This window comes from Macadamia integrifolia, chromosome 13 (assembly GCF_013358625.1).
Source record: "Macadamia integrifolia cultivar HAES 741 chromosome 13, SCU_Mint_v3, whole genome shotgun sequence".
Lineage (NCBI taxonomy): Eukaryota > Viridiplantae > Streptophyta > Magnoliopsida > Proteales > Proteaceae > Macadamia > Macadamia integrifolia.
This window is the reverse complement of record NC_056569.1, coordinates 9,858,161-9,872,947: the sequence shown is the minus strand read 5'-3', so window position 1 is coordinate 9,872,947 and position 14,787 is coordinate 9,858,161. Positions and strand designations below refer to the sequence as shown.

General features: G+C 35.3%; 3 protein-coding genes across 3 annotated transcripts in view; all 3 read right to left on the bottom strand.

Annotated features, from left to right (window-relative positions):
* Positions 1-489: 489 nt before the first annotated feature.
* On the bottom strand, positions 490-1,869 carry LOC122058998 (pectinesterase QRT1-like; the record flags this gene model as incomplete). The annotated part of the gene is made up of 4 exons (XM_042621709.1): positions 490-821; positions 909-1,150; positions 1,373-1,576; positions 1,684-1,869. Coding segments are annotated over 4 exons (813 nt in total), but the record flags the coding sequence as incomplete, so codon positions are not given.
* A 6,880-nt stretch (positions 1,870-8,749) lies between these two features.
* Positions 8,750-10,253, bottom strand: LOC122058997 (pectinesterase QRT1-like). The gene is made up of 5 exons (XM_042621707.1): positions 9,973-10,253; positions 9,702-9,891; positions 9,406-9,609; positions 9,085-9,323; positions 8,750-8,930 (listed from the first exon to the last, which is right to left on the bottom strand). The coding sequence occupies exons 1-5, from the start codon at positions 10,251-10,253 to the stop codon at positions 8,750-8,752; spliced, it is 1,095 nt and encodes a 364-aa protein (XP_042477641.1).
* A 1,912-nt stretch (positions 10,254-12,165) lies between these two features.
* The window catches only part of LOC122058868 (high mobility group B protein 14), a 9,743-nt gene continuing 7,121 nt past the window's right edge, over positions 12,166-14,787 (bottom strand). The window contains exons 3-6 of the mRNA XM_042621569.1: positions 14,130-14,187; positions 14,005-14,049; positions 12,628-12,708; positions 12,166-12,437 (exon numbers count right to left, since the gene is read on the bottom strand). Coding sequence (XP_042477503.1) covers positions 12,390-12,437; positions 12,628-12,708; positions 14,005-14,049; positions 14,130-14,187 — 232 coding nt within the window. The 3' untranslated portion in view covers positions 12,166-12,389. The remainder of the gene's footprint in view (positions 12,438-12,627; positions 12,709-14,004; positions 14,050-14,129; positions 14,188-14,787) is intronic.

Here is a 14,787-nt window from a genome sequence, read left to right as displayed (position 1 = left end):
TTAGGACTTATTGGTTGTTGACCGTTGGATTCCTTTTTGTTTTTTTTTTTTTGTTTTTTTGTTTTTTTTTTTTTTTTTTTTTTTTTTTTTTTGTTTTTTTTTTTGCCTTCATACGGGATTACTCCATTCACTAAACAGTTTCTAATTTCAATTCTAGAACTTCAGGAGGTGCTAAACTTGAGGGTGTCAAAATTAAATCAAAATTGAACAGAGTCGAGTCAAATTATTTACACCTATTAATTAAATATTTAAATCAACGGTAAATCGTCTAAAACCAATTAATATATACATAGTAAGTTAAATCATTCATAATTAGAATAAACAAATCCCACTAAAAATTAAAAGGGATTCAAACTTTTGAATAAAAAATAGAAAACATAAAAACAAATATAAATGAACAATTATTAACAAACTATATAACAATAACAATTCTAATTGAATATTAAGTTTACATCCATTTTAACGAAAAATTACAAAGGAAAGAAGCCATTTGAATAAAAAAATAATAATAATAAATAATTGGTTTTGATTCCACTATCTAAAACCGTTTATTAAAAATGATTCGGATTCGATTTCAATTTCACCTAAAAAATCTTGCAGCAAATAGAACCATTTGCACCTAACCATTTAACAACCTTCACTAAACTCTTATCCATCCATCACCATCTATGAAAGTCTTATCCAAAAAAGACTTTGCTTCTTGAAAACTCAATGGCTTGACCCATGACTTTTGTTTCATATGTTTTGCTTTTCTTCCCAAGAAGTGTTCCATCTGTTCTGCACCTTTGCCACTAGATTCAAATTCTCCAAATTGCAGAGTCCTACAGATCAATAGCCAAGTTCAATTAGTTTGATCAAAACAACTTTAGTTCCATCAATGCAGGATATCAATAGAGATATGTTGTTACCTTCTTCTTGACTCATCTTCGCAATCACTCCATGGCTGCTCAGATACATTGATATCCAAATCACAATAGGAATACACAGTTCTTGCATATTTACCCAAAGCTCTTCCCAGGTCAATTTCCTTGCCAGACCCATTTACTCTGCAATTTACAAAAGAAAATCCTGAATCTTCGCCTTTTGATTTCCTATAATGAGCTGCAATTGCTCCAAAGTTTTCAGCTGTTGAGGTGATGGTGCAATCTTTCTTCAATAAACACAACCTTTTAATATCTGAATCACAAAAGCTTTCATACGCATAGATTAGCTTATGAAATAAATTAAATTTCTTGAGAGAGCAGTGAATCTTGACGTATGTGAACGTTCCTGATCCATGGATATGACATCTATTCAATAAGGAGAGAGAAAATAAATGCTATATCCACGGACCAGGGACGTTGAAGATTCACCAAGACTCATTTCCCAATACCTGATAGAGTGAATTTGCATTTCCAAATATAAAGTCAATGGATCCTTGAATGTAACATTGGTAGAAGTAATGTGTTCCTTTATCGTCTAAGAGGGTATCCTGCGACCCAACAAACTTTACTTTATAGAACATTGATTTGTCTCCACTGATTTTGAATGCAACTGCTTGTGCCCCATTCATCCCAGGCTTTGCAACTACTGTAATCTGCAAACATGGATATTATGAACTTGCAAATCAGAACTTCCTTAAGTTAGTCATAGAATGCACTATGGTTTCACTTTATTGTTTAATTTTTTGAATGATTTACCTACCTCAAAAGTGATCTCTGTAGAGCAAAAGTAATCAGATTCCACATTGACGGTAGCTGAACCAAAGGTTCCGATCTCTGTCCCATTGGCATCTTTATCAGAAGCTTTAGCATAACCAGTAATCACTGTTTGGGAGTTTTGCTTCCCTATGAATGAAACATAAGGTTTGGTTCTTGGAACAGTTACATTTTACCTAAAAATATTGTAAAGAAATTTATTAGTTATCATGGAGAGAGAGAGACAGAGTGTGTGTGTGTTGGGGAGCAAAAAATTGAAGCTATAAGAGATTGTTAAATTGAACCCAATAAAAAAAAAAAAAAAAAAAAAAAATACATCCGTGGGTTGCCCAGATGGTTAAGGCACATGGTTCCAGCTTCGATTTCCCAGTTGTGCATATGTGAATGTGTGCGTAAGCTAACCTGGACACCTTGGTTAAAAAAAATAATAATAAAATAAAATAAATAAGTTATAATTATACTAACCTGTAAATACCCAGTTGTATAAAAATTTTCACTTTTTTTTCATTATTAGGAAGAATCATATCCACTGCACCTTGAACAGTAAGTGAATCACTGCTTCCATCCTTGGCAACAATAATGACTTGGGTACCGTTATACCTTCCTGTTGCATTGAATCTCCTATCATGTTCATCAATACTGAAATCTTTCCAAGTGATATAATACTTTACAGAATCTCCTTGGGCTGCATAGAATTGAGCATATATATAAAACCAATAAAATGACTATGGAAACTGAGGAAGAACCCATGCTTCTTGTTTCTTTTGAAATCACTGAGGTTATAGTTAAGTCCTGCAAGAAATCAAAGAGGAGAGGAATACACGGCTACGAGAAGTGTTCTATATGTAAGCTTCATTATAGAGGAAAGAACCCAGGTATCATACCACTAATTGAGCAGACGTTTTACAACATGATAGAGACTATGAGAAGGTATAACCAATGTAACTGACATATTCGATTGAGAATTTGGAGATAAAACGGGAGTCAAAATAAGAGAAAAGTGATCAATATTGAGAGAACTCGATCTCTTGATCACTTAGAGAAGATCAACAGTACCTGACCTGTAACTTGAATATATAAGAGAGAGAGAGCTAGCTAGCTGCTGCTGTATTTATGGTCTGGAGTGCATGTAATGAGAACCAAGTTCTAAACCACCTGAGATTCCACGGTTAAAGAGAGAGAGAGAGAGAGAGTGTCCGGCTTTCACCTGGGATTCTTCTACTCTCCTTGAGAGCGGGGGAGGCACGAAGGGTAGCAGAGGAAATTACAGAAACAATAGCGTTACCCATGCATGCATGCAGACTTCACATCAGTGACTGTTACGTGTATCATATACACATCTTGCATTATTATTTAGTAGTTATTAGTATTGTCATTGGAGTAAGTTCTTGAGTCAAAGTGGATTAATTAGAGTAAATTATTGAGTGGATATGGGTTAGTGGAAGAGTTGTTAGGGAGTGTGTTGTCAAGTCTTTGTGCGTTTGTTATAGAATACACTAGCTAGTGGTGAGTTGTGAGTTGTGACTAAGATAAGTTGTGTAACCGTCTCTTTTGTTGCCTGAGGCTAGCTTCCTCTATTAAGCAAATCAAATACCTACTTTATCTCTAGTCTATTCTATTTCTTTCCTTGTCAAGATAGGTAAGCGCAGGCAAGTCCAGTGCATACCAGCTTAGTATCAGAGCCAGAACATGTACGAGGGAATGGAATGGATCATAGTTTTTAAGGCAGTAAGGTGACGGAGGCGTTTGTAGGTCTTTTGGAGTGCCTTAGCGATAAGACGGACATAAAGCGTCGCCTTATTGACTAAAGTGTTCCTGTGTAATTTTTTTTTATAAAACCAATCTATTTGGCTCAAATCCTAGTTGAATCCTATTACTCATATGTTAAATAAATATTAAATGTTCATATTCATACCAATGTAAGATATTCATCATGAAAACAAATCAATAAAGTGAATAAACTAATTTCATCTTCATCAATCATCAATCATCAATCATCAATCATCAATCATCATAACAAATTAACATATTAACATATAATATAAGTACATAATTATGAAACAAAATTATAAATATAAAGAAAAGAAGACATAAAAAATACCAGTATTTATTATACTTACCTCTATGATACCAAAATGAGTGTCTAAGCCCTAAGATCATCCACTATATTTCTACTCCTATCAAAGAAGAATGAAGCCCACCACTGCCGGAGCAAAATGGTCGCCTGGATCAGTGGTTCTTCTTTGTTCCTTGATTCCTTCTCAAAGCCCTTTCTTAAAACCCGTGACAAAATCCAAACCCTGTTTGTGAATCGTGTTTTTGTTTTGTTTGTTTTGGTTATTTTTGGTGGAGTAAAGTTGATCCCATACATCTCAAGTATTAACAAAACCATACACCTACCAATAAAAAATCTATATTTGGAATCTTCTTCAAGTAATTTTAAAATGTATTTAAAAAAAAAACCCATAAGGCGCCACTTAACGTAAGGCGGAACACTGCCTTAGCATCTCTAGACAGCATCAGTGCCAAGGCACTAGTAAGGCGACGCTTTAGCAACGCCTTAAAAACTATGGAACGGATAGAAGGAGAAGTTAGTCAACAACAAATTCTTTCAAAACTTGATGGGCAGCTGGAACTTCTAAACAAATTGACCGAATTTTTTGAGATGATGAGCGGCTTCGCACCTCCCACGGAATAAGAAGTCGGACAGAGCTCTCGAGCACCAACCTAGAACCTTAGTATTCGACCACCCTTGCTTACAACGACCTCACAACGTTCCTTCATGCCAAAATTGGTGAAGCTTGACTTTCCCCGTTTCAATGGAGATGAGGACACCACTAGTTGGACTATGGGTTGAATAATTTTTTAAGTTCTTAGACACCTGAGGAAGAGTGAGTGGCTTGGCTTCTTTTCATTTAGAAGGAGACACTCAACTCTGATGTCAATTATTTAAATAAGGTGAGATTAGTTTGTCTTGGCAGGCTTTTTGTGAAAGATTGCATGTGCGTTTTGGACCAACTCAATTCCAGGATTTTTTTTGGGAGTTGGCTAAAGTGCAGCAACTTGGTACGGGGTGTGACTTTCAACCTACATTTTAAAAGTTGTTATCAAAAGTGGGGTATTTACCCCCAAGTCATAGGTGAGTTGCTTCATCAATTGGTTAAAGGACAACATTAAGGCAGACGTTTTGGCAGGGCGACCCGTGTTGCTATTGGGTTAGCACGCTTGTACGAAGCTCGTAACTCCTTGCAACAACAAAGTTCCCTAGCATCAGATGTGGAAGGAACTCTTACGGAAAATAATGAAACAATCCCCAATGGTTCTACTCTTCTAGTTCGAAGATTATCGCCTGCAAAAATGCAAGAGAGACGTGGAAGGGTTAATGCTATAACTACAATGAGAAATTTGTCCCCGGACATCGTAAAAAGTTGTTCTTACTTGAAGCCTATGATGATGAAAGTCATCTTAGCTCTTTCCTTCATTCTCTAAACTATGTCAAAACTTCAAGAACCCTCAAGATCATTAATTATCTAATTTTTTTTATTATAATTGATTATCTATTCAGATTGGATAATTATTTTCTGAATAATTTGAATTTCGATCCAAATATCCTTCCAACTAGATAAGAATATCCCTAAGCGGATAGGAATGTAAATCAATCGACTATCTATTTATATCTTTACAAATAGACCCTCTCAAAATAGTAGCCTAACGGCCTTGGAAATGATTTTTTTTTTTTTTTAAATCAAAGAGGATGGACTAATTTGTAGACTATGACGTCAACGAAACGCATTTTACAAAGTTACAGTTGAAGAGAGACTGAAAAAACATCATAATTAATCATTCATCTTATTTGCACAATTTTTTTTCAGTTTACACTGCCAAAAGGGCCAACAATGAAATTAATTAAACTTCAAATATTTACTAAACTATGCTATCCATAGGGACTAGATTTTCTAAGTTTCTAAGCCTTAAATTATTATATGATTAATTCTATTCGGGATATTGAACATTGAAATTTACTTATCGCCAAAATTTGGATTCCACAAGCCATGTGGAAAATATTTTGGGCCATACTGGAGCAACCACCCCCTTCCACTCAGAAGAGAAAAAAAAAACAATTTGGAACACATAAAATACCTAATGTACGTGTAATCAATCTCCAAAGGAACTCAAAAGATTTATTAAATTTCAACACCTTATTAGGTCATGATCACGTGATCAAGTTAAGTTTAGATCTTGAACTCAGAGGGTAAATTTTAATTGGACATCACTTTTGAGAAATCTAGAGACCTAAGCCTTAACGTTCTATCTATGGTTGAAGCAAACATATTTCCACACTTCTTTATGAAATTAACAAAGCTATAAATCCTTTCTTCTATCATCAAGTAGTCATAGAATCAATCCAATAGTGATTCCAAGTATTCAGTATAAGGCCAAGTTTTGCTCGAGCTTTCTTCTAACATAGTGGTCACCGTTGCACTTGGATGAGTGTCAGGGAATAGTGAAAAGCATTTTGGCCACGAACAAATAAGAAAATAATAATGATAATAAGTTAGTGGGCATTTGGAAAACCTTTTTCCTTTTAATACGTATATGGATTGGAAATTCTCAATTGCTTTTCCACAGTCGATTTGTTCCATTTTAATCTCGGTATTATCTCTTTTTGTATGTTAAATTATGGTGAGAGTTCATTGCTTGGTCACGTGACCCCTCTATCAGCATGGTGCTAATGAGAGAGCAAAAGGGCATCAATGTGGATGAAATTTTTTTTTATCACTAGAGTAAAGCAGTAATTTCATGCACTCTTATGTGTCGACACAAGAACTATGTAACTAAGCAACATTCTCTTCCCATTAATTAAATTAAATTATGAGAGAAGGCTCCCCATGCTGCCAATGTAGGGAACAAAAATTTGCACATCACACATTGAGCCCACTCATTATTTTGGCATGAAGTCTCTTTTTTTTTCTTTATAGAAATTTTTTCCATGGGTTCATTCCTGAATTTTGAACATGCGAGGAAAGTAGACCTCACTATGAGAGAATGTCTAACTTCGTAATGCTAACCCCAAGGGAATGAGTACGTGAGCTGACCTCAAAGGGGTAAAATAGAAGAGTTGAACTCAAGACTCATATTGATTTAGGCATGCTCCCTTGCCAACTGAACTACACCATTAGGTCTAGTTACATTATGTGCTGTTTGATTGACTCATAATCCCAAAAGTCCAAACCTCCCCTCCTTCAACCATCCCCCTCCCCCCCCCAAAAAAAAACCATATAAATAGCACAAATCCAACCTACTAGCCATACTTATCATCCCACAGTGCTCACATTGAACACATGATCAAATTATATTGAAACCAAAACACAAATAGACCCTACTCGGATCAGTAGCCTAGCTGGGCTGTGAAGGAAAAAAGAAAATCCAATAAAAGATAATAGACTAATTTGTAGGCTATGATGTCTATATCTAAGAATGAAACGCATGTTACAAATTTACAGTCAAAGAGAGACAGAAAAACCATCATAATAATGGTAGAAAGAAGGCTGTCCGTATTGGATGTGAAAAGATTTAACTGCCTCCACATGTGTTGGATATTTTCATGTCCAACTATGTTTAGGAATAGAGGATGCAAGCAGGCAGATTTTTTCCTTGTCCATGATCTTATTTCATTTTATTTGCACAAATTTGTTTTAGTTTACACTGTCAAGGGCCAGCTATGAAATTAATATTACTCAACGTAGAGCATTAATTACTCACTTGCTAAGAAAATTGGATATGTTTTTCGTACAATTATCTGATTGTACATGTGAGCATCCAAAACCTGTCCCTTTTGCTTCTAAATATACATTTCTTTACTCTTTTAATAGTAAAAAGTGGGATAGATGTTAAATGCTCACACGTATGACCAAGTGATTGTACATGCAGCGAATCCAATCTCCTTACCAGGATCGAAGATTTTGGCATAAACCCAAACATCGTTGTTAAAAGGGTCAGCCAGGTCCAATTGGCAATAAAAATAGGCTAAGGACATTAGATCGTGATGGCCTCATGAAACTAATTCCAGCATTGGGATAGATGAGATTTTTTCTGGTTAAACCATTCAAACCTCACCATTTTAAACCAACCCGAATTACAATTGAGTCGGGACTACCCCATATCAAGTTAGTCAGAAAATTCCAAATTAGAAAAGAATTTGATTTTGAAACTGGAGATTACCATCTCTACTCTATCTCATTTTTAAGTAAATTTGAGTTTAGGGTTTATTGGTTGGTGATGTAGCATCACACGTAAACTGTGGTTGTGGGCAGTCTTGTACCCTAATTTGGTTTGACTTCTATTAATGGTTAGAGTACCACTGGATCCTAGATCAAATAAAAAGATCACTACTGTTGGATTCCTCCATTCACAAAACAATTTCCACTTCCGATTTTGAAACTTTGTTTTTCTTCTATTTTTTGCATTAACAAACAATCACACTCCTCCAACTAGGTTTTTTTTCCTTTTAACCTCCAACTACCCTTTGGATACTGAGTCGGCGAGTCATTTGAATCGAAACTATGAAACCATTTGATAAATGGTTCAGTTTTTGTTTCAAAAGTGAGACCGTTCTATCAAATAGTCAAATCACTATTTCAACGAACAGTAAACCAATTTAAGTAAACAACCTAAAACAGATTAATTTCCCACTAAAAAAACTATAAGACATTCAAACCTTTTAAATTAAAAAATATATAAATATATATATGACTACAACTTTACAATTATTAAAAGAAAACATATAATTATAAACAAAATCAAATCAATGTTAAATTTACATCCATTTCAATGAAAAATAAATAAATTTAAGGAAGTCACTTAAATAAAAAAACTCCACTTCAATAAACGATTTTGATGTCATTGTACAAAACCATTTATTAAACGTTCAATTTCGATTACACCTAAAAAAAACTTGCATCGAAAAAAAAGCATTGCTAAACTCTGAGAGCAGTGAATCTTCAGGTATGTGAATGTATGTGAACGTTCCTGATCCATGGATATGGCATTTATTAAACTCTTAGCCATTTATCACCATTTATGAAAGTCTTATCCAAAAAAGGCATCGCCTCTTGATAACTCAATGGCTTGACCCATGGCTTGTGTTTCATATGTTTTGCTCTTTTTCTCATGAAGCGTCCCATTTGTCCTGCTCCTTTGCCACTAGATTCATATTCTCCAAATTGAACAGTCCTGCAAATCCATAGATCAAAACTACTTTAGTTCCAAGTAACTACTATGCCTATATTGAATGGAAAGTTTAACAATTAGATTTTATGTTTCTATTCTTAAGGAAAAATAATCTTATTCTTATTAATTTATATTATCATTGGAGATAAGTTATTACCTTCTACTTGATTCATCACCCATGTCACTCCATCGCTGCTCAGATATGTTGATATCCAAATCACAATAGGAATACACAGTTCTTGCATATTTACCCCAAGCTCTTCCTAGGTCAACTTCTTTGCCAGTCCCATTCACTTTGCAATTGACAAATGAAAACCCTGAATCTTCATCTTCTGATTCCCTATGATGAGCTGCTATTGATCCAGCTTTTTCAGCTGTTAAGGTAATGGTGCAATCCTGGTTCAAGAAACACACACTTTCAATGTCATCTTTCATGCATAAAGCTAAGTTAATGAAATAATTCAAAGTTTCTTAATACCTGATAGAGTGACTTTGCAGTGCCAAATATAAAATCAATAGCACCTTCAATATGACATTGGTAGAAGTAATGTGTTCCTGAATCATCCAAGAGTGTATCCTGTGACCCAACAAACCTTACTTTATAGAGCATGGATTTATCTCCAGAGATTTTGAATGCAAGTGCTTGTGCCCCATTCATCCCAGGCTTTTCAACTACTGTATTCTGCACATATTATGCACATATTATAACTCCAAGAAGAGAGAGAAAGAGAGAGAGAGAGAGAGAGAGAGAGAGATTTTTAATGATTTGTTTACCTGAAAAGTGATCTCTGTAGCACAGAAGTAATCAGATTCCACATTAACGGTAGCTGTATAAACAGTTCCAATTTCTCTCCCATTGGAATCTTTATCAGAAGCTTTAGTATGCCCAGTAATCACAGTTTGGGAGTTTTGCTTTCCAATGAATGATACATAAGGTTTGGTTCTTGGAACAGTTACACGTTCCCTAGAAATATTGTAAACAAGTTTAACTATCATAAATTCACAATTGAAAAAATTTAGAGAGATTTTTTTTATGTATACTAACCTGTAAATACCGGGCTGTATGAAAATTTTTACTCGCTCTTTATTATTAGAAGGAACCATATCCACAGCACCTTGAACAGTAAGTGAATCACCACTTCCATCCTTGGCAACAACAATCACGTGGGAGTTTTCATACCCTTGTGTTAAATTGACTCCATCAATACTAAAAGCTTTCCAAGTAATATAATAATTTGAGGAATCTTCTTGGGTTGCACAGCATTGGGCAGCAAAGAAGATAGACAAAACCAAGATATTAAGTATGGAAACTGATGAAGAACTCATGCTTGTTGCTTGAAGTTACTGAGATTATAGTGTAGTCCTGCAACAATCAAAGAAACGATGGAAGCATGGTTAGGAGAAGTGCTTTATACAAAAGAAACCCAAGAATATAAAAGTATAAGAAGAAGAATAAAAAGGAGAGAGAGAGAGAGAGAGAGAGAGAGAGAGGTGGATCTCAATGATAAATGGAAAGAAGGCCAACATTGGGGAAGGAGTTGCACCAGAACAACAGTAAATAGAAACTACTAATCATTATATGCATTGAAATAGAGAAGAAGACATTAATACCTGGGCTGTAGGTTGGCGGAAACCATGATGAGGAGAAGAATATTGACGAGTATGATTGGAGGGACCACAATTATGAACAGAAGAATATTGACGAGTATGATCGAACAACTTCACAGAGGGCTGAAGCTGTATTTAAAGTGTTCCCGGGAGTAATGATAATGGAGTTCTAGTCCACCTGGGATAACCACTGTTAGAGAGAGAGAGATGTAATGAAAATGGAATTCTAGTCCACCTTGGATAGCCACTGTTAGAGAGAGAAAGAGAGTTGAGGAACAGTTGGAACTTTGTGATGTCGTGGTGCCTACTTCCCCATGAGGATCCAAGTACGCTCGTACAACCATATCTTACCAACAAACATAAAAATTATAATCCCACTCGGATTCCAACTTTGGGAGAGAGTTATTGTTACGGCTTAAGGATCCAAGAAGAAACTTATGCCCTCAATGGTTTTGGTTATCGGTATTGGATTGGTTTAGATCAATCCCGATACTTGAATATTCCAGTATCAGGCGTTGATATCAGAACAGAAATAATATCGTTGGAAAAAAAATTATGAAAAATACCTAAGGGTAGAATTGACCGATCTGGACTGATATGGGTCGATCTGAGATCAGTACCGTATCGATACAGATACTGATAACGTTCTGATAGACAAGAACTAAAGATACCAATGTCGATCTAATACTCGATAACTAAATACTTGATGCCCTCTCACAGGGTCCCATGAAATGATGCCCATGCCCTTGGATGGTATAACTACAACCACCACCACCAATTGGCTCAGGCTTGAAGGTATGGCTTGAGAAATCAGATTGGATATGATTGGTCAAAATGGACTGGATCAGGTTAGTATTGGCCTTGATCAATCTTGATTCTTGATTGTTACCATATTGGTGGATTGATACAAATCAAAAGTAAAATGGTAAAAAAATAGTTCTAAAAGTAAAATCAGTTATAAAATGGTAAAAAAAAATTTATCCGATCCAGGGTAATCCGAATCAATATCAGATTAGTATCAGCCTTAATCAATCCCATTCTCAAAACCATGTCGGTCTCAAAACCATGTCAGACTATGCCATCCTTCTTCTTCTTCTTCTTCTTCTTCTTCTTCTTCTTCTTCTTCTTCTTTTTTTTCTTTTTCTTTTTCTTTTTTTTTTTTTTTTTTTTTTTTTTTTTTTTAAGGAGAGGGATGGTTTGGATTAGGCTTGAGCCACGGGTCAAGTGAACCGGGAAAAAAATTGGAATTAAAATTGACTCGAATAAAAAATAAATTGATTGGGTTTTGATTCTAAGCTTCTTGTTGGCAATGTCAATTGATTTTTGGTGGCCTTGGGTATTTCTCTAAAAAAAAAAAAAAGATCAACTTCACTTTCTTTGCATATATTGTGAGAATCTGTAGATAGGATGGAGCATAAATTATGGGAAAATCTCCATCAGCGATGGATACCTTCTTGTTCATGGGAAGACCATATAACATTGTATAGATATTGCTCCAATGACAAGGCAAGAAGTAACATCATGAAAGTACTCTGAATGTGTTAAAATACAGACAACCCCCATTGTGCTCTCTCTCTCGCGACATTGAAATAAAAAAAATAAAAAAATAAAAAAAAGTTCTAAAGTGGTCTTTGGTGATAGCTTTTCAATTGTGGGAAGTCCAAATAAAAGATTTCTTCACAATCTAATTCTAATTAATGAGTAAAATGATATACAATGAAAATGTTACAGAAGAGCATAACTTGGATGCAATGAGAAGCATTTCTGTCCTATGAAGTTAATATAAACCTGTGTCAGTGCATTCTAATTCTACTTTGACCATCTTCTACCAACCCAACCAATCATTATAGGCTTTCAATAATCCGAATCCTCGCTTTCACTTTCTTGATCCTCACCTCTTTCCTGCATTTAAATGACAATAAGTTTGCATATTCCAAGTTGCCACCATGATAAAACTTCACACCATCAAAATTATCATCTCATCACACAAAAAAAAAAACCAGATGTCCGAAGCATGGAAAATGGAAAACGGAAATTGGTACAAAAATAGAAAAATTCAAACAAAGAAACAAAGCTTCAGCAAACAAGCTACCTTCCTCTTGATATACTCTTGCATGGCCTCCTCAAACTCGGCTCTTTTCTCTGTGGCTATGTCATAGTATTGAACCTTCTCCTTGAAAAAAAAAAAAGGAAAGGATCAAAAGTCAGACACTTATTCAGCCTCCTAACAAAGAATAATTTCCTCTCTTTTTCTTGTTTTTTTCCTTGGGGGGGTTGGGGGTTGGGTACATGTATACCCAAAGGATAAATAATAAAAAATGCCACAAAAGGATTGCCTTACGCCAGCAAAGGTCAAGCATCTTACCATGGATAGATGGATACTACACTTCCAATAGAGACAAAAATTGATCATCGATAATTGAATTTAATGAAAATAACCAAGTACTTGACCTCGGAAGTTCACAGATCCCATCCACCAAAGATCACTTCAAGCATCTGACGTACGTGATTCATATATAGCAATATAGTATCGCAGTTATTGCACAAATCATAGTATTGAACTTTCCCCTTGAAAGTGTTATAACTACTTCCACAAGACTTAGAAATCAAATATGAATATTCTACATTGAAGAACCTAATATTAAAGATATATGATTCAAATGGGATTGTTGTACCCCCTTCTTTTTATTGTTATTATTCTTATTTATTTATATATTTTTTAGAAAGCTTAGATCAAGTACTAGGCTGGTAAAAGAAGTAACCACGAAAAAACAAGAAGACCCCATAAAGCCAACAGAACATAAAAAAGGTAAGAAAAGTAGAATACAATAGTACATAGCAATATTCAAAGCGTTCAAAGATTTTCAGGTCATTCACCCCTTCACGATACAGCCAAATTGCAATGAAGTCACATCAATGAAAAATTTCATATATTATTTAAGTCCACCATAGGAGCAGAATATGAGCTCCGCTAGGACACTCCACAAAGCGGGGGGAAGGCTGAGTACATTATGACCCTCCCCAGACTCCGCAGTCACTGGAGCCTCATGCACTGGGCACTTGGTATGCCCCTTTTAATCGGACCAGAATTTGGTTTCCAAAAAAAAAACTAATAGAGAACATGAGCATTGTGTGTGTGAGCATAGAGCCTTCTTTCTGCCTGTCATGATACTTATTTTAACCACCTTAAGGGCTAGGTTAATCATGAATGTAAACTGCACCAGCAATCCCATGTGTACACTATTGTCCTGTACTCCAATGGAACACTTGGAGACTAGGAATTCTTTTCAAAACTCTAAAAGAAAGCCAATCCAAAACCCAGAAAAAAACTTTATGTTCTATCATGATTGTACAAGTTGCAGTTCAGAAGAGCCTAACAACCAATGACAGAAATTACTACAAGATTTGACTACATATGCTGAGAATTGGCTAAAATTTTTAAAGAACTTATCTTAAACAAATTACAAACCTCATAGGTCATTGTTTTCCACTTCTCTCCGCAAGCCTTGCCAATCTGAAACATGGTAAGTATCATAAAATGAGTGAATCATCAAGTACTCACTAAATGAAACAAAACATGGATCAAGTACATACATCACGCATCGACTTGACATCCGGATTCTTCTCTTGGAATTCCTTCCGAAAATCTTCCCTTCAATTGAAAATCATCAGAAGGAACAATTAGAATGCAGTGCATATCTGGATTCTGCTCATAAGGCTTCTGTAATAATTTATGCTCTCCTCTATTCGTTTCAAGAAACTATTTTGTATGTGATTTGATTCCTAAAGTTCTTTCTGTTTAACTAGTTAAAAGGAGCCAATGCAAGGATGGGGATCCAGAGTTTTTTGTCTTAAGCATTATTAGTATATAAAATAAGGACAAGAGAACGCTACCCGCTTGTGTGGCCACTGCACCAGTGCGCAGACCTATGGGAGGCCACGTAGGCATCTTTAATGCAGGTGGCAGGGGCAGCGCAGTCTTTTTGTGCCCGCCTTTATATAGGCATAGACATACACAAGTGGATAGCTTTCTTTTTCCCATAAAATAAATATAGTAGAATTCTACCTTTTTCTCACCAAATAGATGCGTAGCCATGAAATAAAGAAACCTTTAGTCCCCAAATCATGACCATAGTTAGCAAATTCGGATTCGGGAATTATTCGGAAGGAGAATTATTCGGAATAATTCGGACGATTAATTTAAGGATTCGGTCAAAAAAGCGGTCAAAAAATCTTATTGGGGTTTTTTTTT

Bases quoted from the DNA above. Each gene is read 5' to 3' on its own strand.
- LOC122058997 (XM_042621707.1), bottom strand. From the start codon at position 10,253: ATGAGTTCTTCATCAGTTTCCATACTTAATATCTTGGTTTTGTCTATC. The intron at 9,610-9,701 runs GTAAACAAATCA...TAATATGTGCAG, and splicing joins CTACAGAGATCACTTTTCAG to AATACAGTAGTTGAAAAGCC. The intron at 9,324-9,405 runs GTATTAAGAAAC...TTCTTGAACCAG, and splicing joins CTGCAAAGTCACTCTATCAG to GATTGCACCATTACCTTAAC.